This window comes from Phragmites australis, chromosome 24, assembly GCF_958298935.1.
Source record: "Phragmites australis chromosome 24, lpPhrAust1.1, whole genome shotgun sequence".
Taxonomy (NCBI): Eukaryota; Viridiplantae; Streptophyta; class Magnoliopsida; order Poales; family Poaceae; genus Phragmites; species Phragmites australis.
Genome location: NC_084944.1, coordinates 12,230,449 through 12,247,667, shown reverse-complemented (window position 1 = coordinate 12,247,667; position 17,219 = coordinate 12,230,449). Strand labels below are relative to the sequence as shown.

The window sequence follows — 17,219 nt, the reverse complement described above, 5'->3', positions numbered from 1 at the left end:
GCCTCCGTTGTTCAGCCGCCGCCAGAAGCCAAGAGGAGAAGGAAAGACGGCTCTGGAGACTCCGCCCGCAACCCTAGCAGCCGGCTTATATCCAGCCGTGACATAGGCCTGGGCCGAAACCAAAGAGCCAGCCCGGTCCAGCAATTCCATACCGACCCACACATTAGAATTTCCAGAAAATACACAACATAGAGTGCTTGCATTATGTGACTTTCAAGAGTATATTGCAAGTATCATCCAAGATATGATTTAACCAGCATTTCCTGTTGCTACTGCAAAAATTGGGCGTTGCTATTCTTCATGTGATTGCAAAAATTGGGCGCTCATAGCCTTCTGATTATCTAACTACTTTAATTTATTTTTTTTGCCCCTGTCATCATCCCCGCTATTCGCCTACCTGCCACCAACGAGCATTATACTTCCTCGACAAGAGCCAGATCAGCCTCATCGTTGATAGTGCATCGTAGAAAGCTATATCAGATTCATTATGTTTCTCAAGCAACCAATAATAACACAAGGGCATTATGCAATTCTGAGGCCAATCTCTCAATCTAGCAAACACCCCACATCAAAGTTTTTCTGGTTGCTTGAAAGATTAGCGCTGTATGAGTGTTTTTTTGGCTAATGTTTCCAAGGAACCATTGCGTTGTGCCATTGTCGCAAGACCGGTGATACCACAATGGTGCCACTTTCGGGACTGGTTTAGCTCGTTAGTAGCCATGCTGTCACCTCCACATTCCTGAGGTATAATAGATCGTCTCGTTAGTAGCCATATTCATGTTAATCAGCCGCACTCATCTGATCTTGAGCCTCTGTCACCTCTTGTTTCCTTTGTGATGCTGTTCGGGTGTAAGAAACAGACGAGCCGTGATTTGTTTATGACCGTTAAAGGCAACGCTGGATTTTGCCGTCCGTCGGCCAATTTGGATCTGTAACCTCAAGCTTGAATATTTATATTATGTGTCTAGTTTCAATTCTAATTCATGTTGTGTCTAGCCAACCAGCAAGTCAGTTTTGTCACGGCGTGCCAACCATCTCTCTATAGACCTGTTGATGTGGGTTGTCGTCCGTAACCGCACCTTACCGCACCTTTTTTTCATCTCCTGTAATTGCCCCCTTTTCATCTTCCCGATTTCATTCTTGCCTATTTCGCTCTCGACTCCATCGCCCTCACCATTGTTGCACTGCTTTTTCACTCATCGCCGTTGCAAGCCGATGCCCAACACATTGCGCTATCGCCTCATTGCCTGTAAGAAATCCAGCATGACAGGATCGAACACGAGACACGATTTTTACGTGAAAAACTCTTGCGAGAAAAAAACTACGAGCGCCAATCGTTAATCTTCACTATATCAGGGATGTGTATAATGCAGAAGCTTACAATAAGCATTTCAGCTTACAAGGTATATTTATAGGGGTGGACACATAGAATTCGAGTCTAATACGGATTGTTCTGGAACATGGGCCGAAGGCATCCCTTGTATGACCCAACAAGAATTCGGATCACAATCCAACAAACTTCACCTTGAAACGAATTCCATCTTGTAGCAGATAAAGAATCATCAATGAACTCCCTTCAATAATAAATATCACCGACACCAAAAGTCTCTAGGACTCAAACTGTAACACCAACTAAACTTGTAGCAGAAACTAGCTTTGTCATCATATCAGCAGAATTATCATGAATGTTTATCTTGCATATTTTAATATCACTTTGAGCAATGACATCTCGAATATAATGATAATTCACATCAATGTGCTTTGTTATTTTATGAAACATCTGATCCTTTGTAAGGTAAATAGCACTCTGACTATCATAGAAAATATTAATACAAGAATTATCTCCACAAAACTCAGTGTACAAACCTCTCAGCCAAACAACTTCTTAGCATTCTTCAGAAATAGCCATATATTCAGCTTCAGTAGTTGATAAAGTAACAATAACCTGCAAACATACTTTCCAACTAACAGCACAACCATTAAGTGAAAACATAACCTATGAAAGATCTCCTCTTGTCCAAATCATCAGTATAATCTGGGTCAACATAACCAACAAGTCCATCTTCAGATTTTCCAAACTACAAATAAGCATTAGAAGTACCACGCAGATATCTGAAAATCCACTGAACAACTTTCTAATGCTTTTTGTTAGGATTAGCCATGAATCTAATTTTGTCGAGATGCCACCAGTAGTGAAGAAGCAGCGTCGGGCTTGACATCCTGCTCCTAGCACGGAACAACAGATGCTAGGAGCAGGATGTCGAGCACGGTGGTCTTGTTGATGCAAATCAGGATCATGTTATTTCATTTATCTTTTTTTTACTACTCAAATTTTATTGTTTTTTGTTAATGGTTGGTCTCTATGGCATTGCAACTGATATGGGAGATATTTAGTAATTGATATGATATCTTTGTAGTAACTATGGTATCTCTTAATTTTTTCTTGTTTCTGGTAGTAGATCATGACATGGTCAATGATATGTTAGTATGGTGTTAATTGCCATGATATATGTGTAGTAATTATGCTGTAGACATGATATCTGTGTAGTAACTATTGTAGCTCTCTGATCTTTTTTATTATTACTGTATAGATCATGACATAGCAACTGATATACCAATCTGGTGGTAATTGACATGGCATATGTCTAGTAATTATGGTGTGAACTCTTGTTATTTCTATGTGTAGTAATCCTTGGTTAATGCAATAGTAACTATTGCAGTAGCCCAATAGTAATTGTTATGTAGACGACGTTATAGTTACTGATACACTAACCTCCTCGTAACCGCTATGCCATGTAAGTTGTAACCCTTATTTTTGTTGTTCTGAACAGGGCAATGTTGAGGTGAAGTCTAAACGTTCACTTGTATGCATATGCTTGCCCTCCATATTCTCAAGTTTTGTTAAAGATCTTTCTAATGGTCAAAGAGCAAGGATCAAGAACATGGGTTTTAGGGGTTTGGTTCAATCTTGCCTACTAGCTTGGAGAGTAGGGATCTTCTCGCTTGGCTGAAGGACACACTAAATCCTGATACGATGTTGGTGGAGGCAAAGATCTTAGAGTCACTCAGTGTGCTGTGAGGTGTGTTCTTGGTTTGCCTTCTGAAGGTGACGACCTTAAGCATTTCCATGAGCATGAAGGTAAGGCTACTCGAGAGCAACTAAGGGAGGCCCAATTTGGGGACCGAAATAGAAAGCTTCTACTATCTGAACTTGGAAAGATGATCAATAATTCTTGGGAAGCAGGAGATGGGAGAATCACTGATGATATAGCTATCAGGTTGTTGTTCGCAGTAGCTTTCAATAGCTTGTTGTCCCCGAACACTGATGCATATATCAAGCTGCATGATGTGAAGTGGTTTCAAGATTTGGACGCCATCCCTGGAATTAATTGGTGCAAAGCAGCAATTGACAACTTGCATGACTCTGCTCGGTAGTGGAAGATAGATAGGATCAAGAAGTCTTCTCCGCCGCTTCTTGGGTGCGGCATATTTTTAATTGTGAGTCATTTTACTTTTCATCTATTATTGGTTTTTGACTATGTACTTTTTCCTGTTATAAATTAGGATTAGTTATTGGAAGGAATCAACTAAGATGAGTGGTAATTCTGATTACTATATGTTGAACTATTATTCTTAATTTTTGGTTGCAATCCTGGTTACTGTATTGACTCTATATTATAGTATTAGGGTACAATTCTTGATTATTGCATGCAATTGGTTGTTATTGTGTTTTCTTTTTTTATCTGATTGTAATTGATTACAATTGCTATTGTTGTGTGTAATTGATTTGCAATCCATATTTTGTGCCCTTTTTTAGATATTATCCCTTTGATTATGTTGTAATTTTGTTAATATTATGATTTATTTATTTTCATCTGATTGTAATTGGTCATAATTGCTATTAGTATATCTTATCGATTGCAATCCCGATTATTGTACCCTTTTTCCATATATTATACTTTGACAACCTATAGACCGGAATTGTCATTGATCCATTTACGACCCCTCGCTGTACACTGTTGGATAGCAAGACAATTGATAATCTTGCTCAGTGTGACGTCTGGCCGGATGGAACAACTGATAACCGATATAGGCCTTTTAAGATTCGTAATATATTTTTGGATTTCTCTTTTATTTTTGCATCAAACTATTTTGAGACTAGTCAAGTAGTTATTGGTATAGTGCAGGTTGTGACTGTCCTTTTTTGTTGTACGCTGTCTCATTTTTTTCGTTTTCTTTTTTGCAGCAGAAGAGTTTACGTGAGACATGCTACAGTGGGTTTGCCGCTGCCGCTAGTGCTGCTAATGCCCTTGCACGTGTTGAGCAGCCTACGCACGCACAGGATCCTGTGAAAGGCCGACAGATTATTCCACACCATGCTTTTGTGTACCTAAGATTGCAGGTGACGTTCGGGCCCTTGTTAGCAGAGGTTGTGAGGAAGGGGAAGCGTAGAAAGGCAGAGCATATTTTGAAGGATGTTAATGCAGATGCTGAGAAGGCACAAGGCTACATGAGGAGGGCCAACAAAATAATAGACATTGCGTACAATGTTGCTTACAACAACATATGTATGCCGCTAGAGGAGGGTGCCCTCTCTACCTGTCACGAACCACTACATCATTAGTGATGGGCTTTTAGATCTGTCACTACTATATTTAGTGACAGATCGTTCTCTCGCCATCACTAATGATATCAAATTAGTGCTGGGTCCCAGCTCAGACCACACATTAGTGACGGGTCGTTACTGAACCCATCATTAATAATACATTAATAACATGTTCTGGTTGGCTGTGAGTGATAATGTGTCTTCTTTAATGACTTATTATGTAGTGCACTCAACTCTCTCTTTCTATACTCTATTTCGCTAAAGAAATCCCCCTTTGCTTGGTAGTTGGTATAATCTTTGTACCTTTTCAGTATACGAAGGATTCTGAATAAGATGTTTCTTAGGATGGCTGTGGCTTGTGTGCTTGGGTGGGTGTGGCGGGCTGATGTCATTGGCAGGTGTATGCCCATAGAGGATTCCCCTGGTGCACATGTGCTGCTACTAGGCCACAAGCACACCGTAATGAGGAATTATACTCTAAGGGTATAACTAGTCTTTAAAGTCTCAATAAGTCTTTAAGATATGTTCTATATGTTCTGGTTTGGTTTAAAGTCTGTTTGTATTAGAGCATCTCTAGCGGCCTCATCAATGTGCTCATCATCACCAAAAGACTCGTCATCCCAAGAAAAGGCACCTCCAGTAGCCTTGCCAACAGCATCGCCATTGTTGTTCACTCGCCATATCGCGTGAGAGGCTCGCCAAATGTAGTGGGCACTCTCCCCTCACCATCCCGTCCTCCAAGTCTCCGACCATCATGACCCTATTCCCCAACTCACCTCGCATTCCCGCTTGGCTGGAAGCCCCACCATCGAGCTGCTGCTGCCTCTCCCCAACCATACCGTCGGCCTTCAAATAGGGCGCAGGACCTCCACCAACCCACTGTGGCGCCTCCCGAGCACCCTCTATGGAGGAGCATAGGAGTAGCGGGGTAGCAAGGCTGGACAACGTTGACGGCATCCCGGGCACAATGTATCGCTTGGCTCCGGTGCACATCGGTGAGAGGAGAGAAAGGAGAGAGACGACACGAGAGAACACATAAATTTGGCCAAATGCTTCAAAACTTCACTCCTCCCCTCTTTTATAAATTCAATAGATGAACTTCTCAAGCTACTAAAACCACACCGATTTTTGTGCTCATAGAATAAATAATAGAGAACCCATTTTAACTGGTTACAACTAATAATCTCTTACAAATTTTAAATTAAAATTCCCCAAATTAGATGGCTTTTGTACATTTCTTGATTTTTTAGGCATAAATTTAATTCCCAAAAATTAGGGAAAAATCACGAATATTCATCTAAACTAATGTATGTATTTCTAAAATTATTGACAACCCTAAGTTATATGGGTAATTTTAGTGTTTAGTGTGTGCTACATATATAGAGGAGAAATATAGCCGTTGTAAAAAAAATTAGCCGTTGCAAAAAATTAGACGTTGCAAAAAATAGCTGTTTAAAAAAACTAGCCGCTACGAATAAAATATAGGTAAATGAGATATGGAGAATGAGATTTGACTATTCTACTGGAGTGTGTAGAAATATAGAGAGAATTTTTTTAGAATGAATAGTCAAATGGAGATGTGAACGGAATTTGGCTAACCTATTAAAGATGCTCTTACATTTAAGGCCCTGTTTGTTTCAGCTGTAGATTGTAGATTCTAGCTTCTATAATCTGAAGTTGAAACAAACAGTTAGATTCTAGAATCAGATTGTAACAATCTAGTCTCCAGATTGCTGCAATCCAACAATCCATTCCCCACCAGATTATTTCAGATTGTAATGTGAGAAAGACCGAAATACCCATGTACTTCTCGTGTTTTTACCCACCACTACCATTCTTCTTTTCTCCCCCAGCCTGTCACGCCCCCCTCCCACTCCGCCCGACCAAAACACCAGCTGCTCTTGGAACCCTAGGCGCCGCCGCCGGCGACCCCTCCCGAGAGACACGATGCCGCCAGAAGCCAACGTGGATGGATCCGCTGGACCTCAACACGGACACACCCGAGGTCGCTGCCGCTATTGCATTCCGGGATGCTTTGCAAGCTCAGGCTACCGGCGCCAAGTGGATCACCGGCTCAAGTGCAGAGAGCTTTCCCGGTGCGGCCTCCCGTCCCGGTGCTGCCTCCTGTCCCGGCGCGGCGACCCCTCCTAGCGCGTCGGCCCCTCCCGACGCGGCCTCCCGTCCCGGCGCGGTGACCCTTCCCGACGTGGCCTCCCGTCCCAGCGCGGCGACCCCTCCAGGCGCGGCGACCCCTCCCAGCTCGTCGGCCCCTCCCGATGCTCCCGTCCCAGCGCGGCGACCCCTCCCGGCACGGCGGCCCGGCGTGCCTCGGGCGCCCAAGCCTACAGGATGCCTCACCCCTCCGCTGGCTTGGACTTCGTCCCAGAAGCAGACATGGCAGCAGTAGCATCTGCTGGCACTCCGCTGCCCCCATCTTCGGTAAGCATTCCGGTGTATTCTCCTCCAATGTTGTGATTTGTCCTCTGTGCTTGAGCTTGTAACTTCTAGACCATTGCCTGCAACAGAACCAAATCAGAGAGTGCTGTATGTGCATAACAGCAAAAGATAAGTTAATGTCTAGTTAATTAAAGCTCAAAACTCGAAAGTGTTACAAGAAGTACAGGTGACTGACTACTGGCTTCTGATCAGTAATCTTCTGGATGCAAAAATCAAATGAGTACTAACTATGGAAAATGCATCATATGTGTTTTCAGTTAGGGGATAATGCATGACGCACAGACCAATAGCAAGTAGTAAACTTGTAATGGAAGAAAAGGTTAGCAGAATGGAATAATATGAAAACCAATGGATAAAAGCAGTTCATCCATTCTGTGAGGAACCTCTATTTACTAGCCAGTTGAAAGTTGTATCTAATAATTAGTTTTATCATCCGGAAAAACAGTTGTCTTTTTCAAAGAAGTACTTGCCAGATGCTTCAGGGCATGGATCTAGGCAGCTGAGTACGAAGTCCTGGTTATGGAATGTTTTTTATTCACTGCTTTTGTACTGTTCTTGTGAGAAAACCAAAAAAAAAATCACTATTCTTACAAATCAATTTTGCTATCTGTTGGTAATTAGGTTTCATCTGGTAGTTGCTTGGAACTGGCTATTTCTGGCTCAGATCTATCCTCCACACTAGTTATTTTGCTATCTGTTAGTAATTAGGTTTCATCTGGTAGTTGCTTGGAACTGATACCAGGTAACAAAGCAAGAACCAGTCGTCAGAAATTAGAACAACGTTTCCAAAAAAATGTTACCAAAAAAAACTGCATATCTTCACTAGAGAAACCCAAAAACAGTAACATTACAGTTGAAAAGGCAGAGTTCCATCACTGAACAATTCTGTAAGGAGGCCATAAATCATGCATAGAGCATAGTCCCAATAATTCTGCAATTTTCCAGAAGAACATCATAAAATGCAAGCTGCACAAATAGCACAACTCAGGGACCGAGATCCAAGCAAGCCATAGGCAATAGGGGCCGCATGGGAATTATGCTCCCACTTGAGGCAAGGCCTAAAATTTCAGCATGCTCTATTCTACTTGAGGTGATTTTAAAACATACAAACCTCTAACCGCAATTATGGCATCAATCCAATGCAACATTTTTGTAATAGGTGGAGGACTTTGTTCCAGACAAAGCTGATTGGAATACCTCAAACAATGCGACATTCTGTGAAATTTGTGTTGAGGAAATCAAAGCTGGGAATAGGCCTATTGGAGTTATGACAAGTAGAGGGTATAAGAACATAGCTGAGAAGTACTTGTTAAGGACAGGGTTGCGTCACACTAAACTGCAGCTGAAGAACCGATGGGATTCACTTAAGGGTTATATAACTTTTGGTTGTACCTTAACAAAGCTACTGGTCTTGGATGGGATAATGCTAAAGGAACGGTGGTAGCAAGTGAGGTCTACTGGAAGGAACAAACAAAGGTACTTATCCATCATGTTCTTCTAGGGTATTTGTTGACTAATATTATCTTCTATATTTTTCTAGATACTTGTTGACTAATATTATCTTCTATGTTTTTCAGAAACGTGCCGAATGGAAGAAGCTAAAGAATGGTCCACCAAAGTGTCTAGAACTGCTTGAGGTGATGTTTGACCTTACTGCTGTGGACGGTTCTTCTTCTTGTGTTCCTGGTGAAGGCATAGGTGCAGGAGGTGAAGGAGAGGAAGGAGGTGAAGGATATGGCGGTGAGGCAAGCCCAATGAGTAGCACTACATTGAAGAAGAACCCTATGGTTAAGATAATGAAGGGCATATGGGATACTATGCAAGCTAATAGTGTTGTAGCCAATAAGGTGATGCAAGCAGAACTGAGGTTTGAATCCATCAAGGAAGTGATGGGCTTGGCTGTGGCGTGTGGGGGCAACGGAAGGAAGTGTGGAGCATTTCATGGCTAGCCAACTTTTTGTCAAAGCTGAAAACCATGACGTGTTCCTGACTTTAACCACAAATGAAGGAAGGCTTGGTTGGTTGAAGAGGTGGTGCCAGAAGGAGGGTTATTATTAGTCATCTATTATTTGTTATCTAAAATTAGTGAACTGTTTATTGTTTTATGAATTTATGTGCTTGTGACAATGGCTATGTAATATGTTGTTTGGACCAGTGTTTGAAAATTTATGTTGCATGAATTATCTCTAATGTTATGGATAAATAATTTCAACGTTATTATTTAGTGACGTATTGCAATTTTGTTTGTAGATGAACTTCATTGGAAGTGATGATGAGGATGAAACACTTGAGGTTGCACGCAATCAACTAGATGTGATTCAACAATATAGAGCTATATCTTGCTTGTTTGGTACGTACTATGGTGCAACTTTCTTGAACAAATCCAAGAGAAAGGAATATGTTTTATCGGGGCATGATTGGGTTATGAGTACCCTTAATAATCCAACACCATGCTTCAACATGTTTCGGATGAGTATGTCCCTTTTTAATAGGCTACACGATTTGCTTGTATCATCATATGGCTTGGGGTCAACTGGTAAGATGAGTTCTATTGAATCTCTAGGCATGTTTTTATGGATGATTGGGGCTCCACAGTCATTTAAATAAGCTGAAAACCGGTTTGTGAGGTCAACCGAAACAATTAGTAGGAAATTTCAAGAAGTGTTGGATACTGTTTATCTCCTCTCAGTAGATATTGTGAAACCAAGAGATCTAGAGTTCAGGACGGTGCATCCTAAACTACAAGGTGCTCGTTTTGCACCATATTTTAATAATTGCATAGGTGCAATAGATGGTACACATATTCCTGTTGTTGTGCCATCGTCGAAGTTGGTTCAACATGTGGGACGCCATAGATATTTAACTCAAAATGTTTTGGCTATATGTGACTTTGACATGAGGTTCACCTTTGTTGTTGCGGGATGGCCGGGATCAGTACATGATATGAGGGTGTTCAATGATGCTTTACGCAAATATGGTGATAAGTTTCCATATCCTCCACCTGGTACACTCATATATTGCCTTCTTATAGTACTTGTTTCAATATCATACCATTTTTCTCATCTTCTACCATGTGTTTATAGGAAAGTTTTATCTTGTTGACTCGGGCTATCCTAACCAAGCGAGTTTTCTATCTCCGTACAAAGGACAAAGTACCATTTACCAAAGTTTAGACAAGGTCCACGACCAAGTGGCAAAAAGGAGGTATACAACCATTTGCATTCATCTCTTCGTAATATTATTGAGAGGTCATTTGGTGTTTTGAAGATGAAGTGGAGAATTTTATTGGACTTACCAAGTTATCCAATGACAAAGCAAGCAAAAATTATACTTGCATGCATGGCTCTTCATAACTTTATTCGAGATAGTGCTATGAGCGATGAAGATTTTGACATGTGTGATCAAGATGAAAATTACATGCCAATACCCGTAGCATCTTCATCTCAAGGAAGTGGGGGGCAATGGTGAATCTGGTGATGAAGAGGGAGATACGAATGTCTTTCGTGATAACCTTGCTAATGCTTTGTTTGCTATGTGAGATTAGAATGATTGTGAGAGACTATTTGAATGGATAAATACTCAAGTTTGTATTAATTTACTTTATGTTTTTTTATTTATGGACAAATATTAATTTTGGTATTAACTATGTTTCTCTTAAATTTTATTTATGCATTTTCGAATTTCAAAATAAATATGTCACAAAAGAAGTAACATGCCACCAAAACAGTCAAGGGCATTACAGACTATTAACATCTAAAAACAGCAATCCACCCACCCCAGAATCCAGGTTACCAAACAGCTATCAGTTTTTACAATCCAGATTGTAACAATCCAGCTTTTCACAATCCACAATCTATAAGCTGTTTTTCACAATCTACAACTGAAACAAACAGGACCTAAGACTCGAACTAGACTTTAAGGTAGGTCTCACTCGAAAATAAACAAAAATTCTTTACAAGAGCTTCGGTTGGTGGCAGTTAGCAAGTGCTGGAGGGGAGAGGGGAGAATCAATATAGAAACAATATTCTATTACTCTCAAGTTTAAATACCACACATAGCAATATAGAACTTAAGATTCCATCTTATAATGTATAAGACCGGGTCTTAAAGACTCACATTTTTTTTGCTTACGATCCCCTTTTTACCCACAGTACGGGTGCCCTAATATCATTTGTACCACCATGCAGTCTAGTTTACATTTGCTCTAGGCCAAACCCCAGAAAGAGTTCTCACCTCAGTTCCCCAAAAAGTTGAACTGGAAGTGTTGTGGCTTAAAATAACAAGCATTACATGGGACTGCAAGTGCAACGCAATCTAAAGCAGCAACGAGGTACATGTGGCTTACCTCTTACAAGATCGTCAAATTAATATAGGCTAAGACTTGGTACGATTGGACGGATCACTAATTTATACAGCTAGCATGAGAAGACAAACACTATATTAATTCTCAGCGATCTTGTAATGCAATTCATGCCATTTATCCACTGATAGAATTCAAAATTCTTGCGTTATTGGTTGGCAGGATGGGCCTGCCATGCATCTAGCATCTCGTCATCTGAGATGGCAGTCTTATGTACCTGAGAAATTTAAGCTTCTGAACAACTGGATTCACCTTGCATCCTGAACAAAGGTAGAACCAAAAAAAAAAAAACATGGCCGGCAAGCCTCATCAAAGTATGAGACAAGTGTCTATCTAATACAACAATAAGTTGACTGCAGAATGTAGGTCAACTCAGGAACTCCATATGCCCATCCGTAGTGTGGCGCCTAGTTCAGTGAGGCCTGCTGTCGACCGTCTGGGATTGCAAACAGAACCACCGGTTTCGAGGACCTGATAAACGGGCTGTCACACCTGTAGTAACCTTTCCTCTCGAGCTGTATTACCTCTCCACGCTTGAGGTTCCTCATGTTTGGGTCTCCGAGGGCTGGGATCTCTAGTCGAGTGCAAGGGTTCAGATTGTCGAGGAAGTCCTCATCCTCCTCCAGCTGCACACATGCCACAAATGGTATTATTCAGTGCTAATTCGCTAAAAAAAAACACGGATGCCTTCTAAGCAAAAAAGCTTAACAAGATGAGCAAAACACGGATTTGTACCCTAAGCCTTTGGACTTCAGAGACAAACATTGCATCTAGCTGAATCTAAAATGTATATTTTAAAGATGCGGCATAGATTTTCTTGCAGCAGCACACTAATCTCAAGCTGAAACTAAGTAACCAGCATGAAAAGCAAGAGAATATGCCACGAAAATGAACATGAAATTTGATTCAATGCAGCTTAGTCCTCTTACTGTAATCTGTTGCGCCCCCCCCCCCCACCCCGCCCCCCATATTCATTATATAAGACAGTACACAACTCAAATAATAACATGTTATATATATTTTCTAAAATCAAACTGATCATGGACACACATACACCATCTCATGCATGAAATTATCTCTTTGAAAAACACAGCTAACACAATGCTGGCAATAAACTTGAAGCAATGAGTGACGAAAACATAAACTTTTTTGGTTGAATGTCACAATATTTTGAGTTTTGACATGGCTACATGTCTGACGATGGGTATATGAGGTGCCAGCTTCAACTAAATGTACAGTAGGGATTTGTTAGAATGGTTTTATTTCTTTTTCAAGAGAAAAATCTAAAGGCAAAGGATGTGCTTCCACAAAGACACGTGAGTAGACTATGGTATAGTAGATGACGCATCAGATGTCACACATAAAAATGGATATAGTGTCAGTTTTCTTTTCCATTTCAGACAATTAGACACTGGCAGATATAAAGAACGAATACTAACAATGCTAAGCAAATAGAACAATTATACTTTGGATGAACCTACCATACCTATGCAGAAATATTAGAACAAGGAAAGCATATCAACATCAAAGAAGAAATAAAAATGAGAAAAAGTGAACTCAAGAAGCTTCCATGTTGAATTCAACTTGGAGCAATTGCTACATTACCTTTTTCTTTCTTATGAGATAATCAAATTCCACCAAGGAGAGGGGGACTAGGTCCTCTATGTCTGGTAACCATGTGATCTTCAATTTTGTTGCCTTCACAGAGCCCTCAAGATGCAGTTCTCCGATTAGTTCTGTTATTACTCCACTCTCCATCTTGATCTCTTTAATGATAGCATTCCCCCAGTCCATTAGGGTAACTTCCTCACCCTTACTAATAGCTGATGCGTCAGCATAATCTAGCAAAATTCTGTTAGTGAAGGTTGTAGCCTTCTTTCCAGCACCATCATATTTCTTGTGCCGTGGTAAAATCCGAACAAATGGTTTTGCTGGACCATTAGTAAGCGTGAAGATCACACGCTGGTCTTTTAACACAGCAGTATGCCTTGCACACACTGGGTCAATTATCTTCTTGTTGATCGTCCAGAGTTTATCCCACTCCATAAGATTGAGATTTTTTGAAGCACCCTTCAACAAAAAAAAGGGACATAAAATTAGGATTTAACATTCAGGAAATAAGAACACAGAGCAAGAACACATTAGTACATAGACAAACCTGTTGGAGTATAAATTGTATCAACGCGTCAACCTTCAAGCCACGACGTACTATGCCTTGAACAGTGGGGAAACGAGGGTCAGTCCAATCTTCGACCTTCTTGTTTTGTACGAACCAAAGAAGCTTCCTTTTACTGAGAAGTGTGTAAACCATATTCAATCGGCTGAATTCATATATTTCCACTCTCCTCACCCCCATATCTTGAAGAATTCGATAATATTGTGCATTCCGGTCATGGTATTCACTGGACCGAAGAGCATGCGTCACTCCTTCTAATGCATCAACAAATGGGCAAGCAAAGTCATACGTTGGGTATACATTGTATTTTGAACCAACACGATGGTGAGGATCAGTATTGCAGCGGTAGTAAACAGGATCCCGGAGTGACTTGTTAGGATCCTGCATGTCAAGTTTACCCCGCACACAGCACTGCATACCCCTTTCAGTTCCATTAATCATCTCTATCCACAATGACAGATTTTCCTCAACAGTATTATTTCTGCACCTTGATTCAATACCATCCATCCTCTCACTCCTCATTTGCTCCTTTGGTGTGTCATCAACATATGCTTTCCCCTGTTTAATCAAACTTTCAGCCATTTCCATTAGCTTTGGAAAATAATCAGATGTGTATGTCACTGCATCGTATCTGATTCCCAATGTCTGAATATCATTCAGAAGGTTCTCGACAAACTCATTGCTTTCCTTTGAAGGGTTTGTGTCGTCAAATCGAACTATTAATCGCCCTTGATATCTTTCAGCAAAGTACTTGTTCAATAGTGCAGCCTTTGCATGACCAATATGGAGGTAACCACTAGGCTCTGGGGCAAAACGAACACAAACTTCCCCAACTTTTGCACCAGGGAGATCAACTTCTGGTGCTGATGGATCCTTTGAATCATGGACCTTTTCCTTAAGGCTTGGTGCAGGAGATTTTCCAATTCCTCGTTTCCCAACATACGCAGTAACAACTTGATTCAGTGTGTCCCTGTACTCTGCATCTATGCTGTTGAACCAACGGACAAGATCTTGGTATTTCTTCGATTTCCTTAGACTTTCCCATCGCTGCCCAATACCTAAAGGAAGAAGATGCAATAAGGTAAACATTAGAATGCCTAGGACAAGCCTGAACAAAGAAGGATGAAAGAAGCCCATAGCTAACCAGCAAGATTCGACCACACTGCTATGTCAGCAATTGTCAGACCATGACCAATGAGAAAAGTCCGGGATGCCAAATATCCATCAACAAATGAGCAGGCACTTTCAAATTCAGAACCTGAAAGGAAGGTGGGGGCATATTCAAGCCATTCAACAACCTGCAGTTTATTAACAACAGAAATTCAGAATATAGAAACAATCACAACAATAGAACAGCCTTTAAACAAGCGCTTGGCCATAGCATACATGTCCGAATTCAACAGCGTTCTGGCCAGAAAAGCTGGAAGAAGATGCACCACGGGCAATGTAGTGGAGAATCGGGTTGATACCATGGAGTGATTCTCTGTACAAGAGCACAAATGGATCTATGAGAAACTATAAACTCCCAGATGGTGAATCAAACCAAAACATAAATGAAATCAAATAAATCAGATGGCACTCAATCATTCGAGAACTTACAAATTTGCATACACTCTATTAAGCAAATGGCACACATCAAACATGTACAGCATAGAAAAGTGAAATCTTAGTAGATATACTACTGAGGATAATAATGACCAGTTGAAAAAACAATAGTTGTTGCCGAAATAAATGGTGCTCAATTCAGCGTATGATGTTCCAACCATCATTGTTTTCATGCAACAACTCCAGGTTGCTTGACAGCACCCCCACACATAACAACAATCCCAATTCAAAAATATCATACAAAAGTCAACAAAGTGTTTCCATCAAGTAACCAACAAAAAAAAGTGTATCCAAGAAGAGGAGCAAGAACTTACCCAGAATCAAACCATAGAGTGGGTCCTGAGCCCGCAGCAAGACTAGGATCAACTGTTAGGGGGACATCTGCAACCTTAGCAGCACAAATGATTGAAATCGGTGGGCTGTCCTGGGAGAATGCTAACTTCACCTCCATTTATCTTTTTTTGAAACAGATAGGAACCAGAAATTAGCAGAAAGCAACACGTAAGCTTTGCAGCACAATGTGAAAAATTCAGGCTACAGTTAGTTTTTCTCCCTTTATCCTAGAATCAAGGCATGTTAACACAAGAATAACCACAGGGAAAGTATTGATGGTGCAAAGATCTTGATGCTCTAAGATACCGAGCGATGCGTGACGGTTCAATTCTGGAGAAGCTCTTATTGCAAAAATAAATGAACCATTATTTTTTTAATCAGTGGCAAACTACCCAACAAAGTTCACGTTGTCTACAGTTTTAAAAGAAAATAGGAAACTTGGAACAGGCCAGCGAATGCGCAGTATGTTATCATTAAATCTAGAGGAGACTATGGTTACCGCAGCAACTACAAATGACAATAACCCTATCCTTCCTCAAAGTCAGATAGATCAATTATGTTCTGACAGTTCCACCGACCCTCTGGTTAAGTTTTGCTCCACTAGATCCAGTAGAATTGCACGAAGTTATTAGATTAGAACATCAGTAATCGATGCATCACTATGACATCTTTCGCTAGTACATGATGTCGAAAAATGGACACACACCGCCAAGGGTTGAAGCTTGAGTATGTAGCACTAGAGGGTTTGGGTTCACGTAAATACCACCCCAAGGGTTCTTCCTTCAGATTCCCTCACCAAGGGCACCGCCGCTCTCCGCTAGCTGACCCCACTGCTCGCTCCACTCCCTCCCAACCCTCCCGCCGCTCTGTTCAGCTAGCTCCCCGCCGCCGCCGCCATTGCCGTCCCTAAACCCTACGTGCGCCGCCGGAGGAAGAGCAGAGAAAGGAACGAACGAGGGAGCTCACCCGGTTGGTGGCGGTCGGCGGCAGGAACCAGCCGGGCGAAGGGGATGGCGCGTCGGCTGGCAGCGGAACCCGGCGACCGCGGCGTCAGAAACCAGAGGCGGCGGCGGGCGGTAGGAGGAACCGTAGGAGGCGCGGCGCGTTGGGATGTCTGGTCTGGTCGAGTCCAACCCAGATAACAGAACTCGCCTTCGGTCACCTTTTTTTCTCACCCTTGATCACGCCTTTGATATTTGGAATTTTTATTTTATATATTTTTTCAAAATTAATGTCTGTTTCAAAAATAATAAAGTCTACTTACTGTCGTCCGTTTAACGGGCGAGAACAAAGTTTTGTAGACCTCGACTATCAGCGTATTTAATAATCGAGGAGAGGAAGGTCTTGCCTGCTGAACGGGAGAAACTTTCGTGACTGCGACACCGCGCAGACCTGCCCAACAGGTATCGCCCGCTCAGGCCTACCCAAAAGGTATTGCCCGCTGAACGGGGTAGTATTGTCCGTATTTAAGTTAATAGACAAGGGTATATCCAAACTAATGCAGAAAAGTGTTGGTCACTTGTATGTTTGGTTGATACGGGGTTTCAAAATAGACCCCAAGGTTCAAGAGATGATCATTAGCATTGTCGGCAACTGTTATAGAGAAAGTGTGTACTGGAAGGTGTTCACGCTCTGGGAAGATGAATTGTAGAAGAGGTACGCGAGGAACGAGTTCACCTGGT

General features: G+C 41.5%; 1 protein-coding gene and 1 pseudogene across 1 annotated transcript; one reads left to right on the top strand and one right to left on the bottom strand.

The window, feature by feature from the left end:
• The first annotated feature begins 8,090 nt into the window (after positions 1-8,090).
• On the top strand, positions 8,091-9,089 carry LOC133907193 (uncharacterized; annotated as a pseudogene).
• Positions 9,090-11,515: 2,426 nt separating this feature from the next.
• Positions 11,516-16,683, bottom strand: LOC133907370 (glutamate--tRNA ligase, cytoplasmic-like). Its single transcript, XM_062349395.1, has 7 exons — positions 16,504-16,683; positions 15,519-15,659; positions 14,986-15,082; positions 14,744-14,897; positions 13,582-14,657; positions 13,029-13,493; positions 11,516-12,049 (listed from the first exon to the last, which is right to left on the bottom strand). Exons 2-7 carry the CDS (start codon positions 15,653-15,655, stop codon positions 11,831-11,833), a joined length of 2,148 nt encoding a protein of 715 aa, XP_062205379.1. The 5' UTR covers positions 15,656-15,659; positions 16,504-16,683; the 3' UTR covers positions 11,516-11,830.
• Positions 16,684-17,219: the final 536 nt, after the last annotated feature.

Bases quoted from the DNA above. Each gene is read 5' to 3' on its own strand.
- LOC133907370 (XM_062349395.1), bottom strand. From the start codon at position 15,655: ATGGAGGTGAAGTTAGCATTCTCCCAGGACAGCCCACCGATTTCAATC. The intron at 15,083-15,518 runs GTAAGTTCTTGC...GCTCTTGTACAG, and splicing joins ACTCTATGGTTTGATTCTGG to AGAATCACTCCATGGTATCA. The intron at 12,050-13,028 runs GTAATGTAGCAA...GCATGTGTGCAG, and splicing joins ATCTCATAAGAAAGAAAAAG to CTGGAGGAGGATGAGGACTT.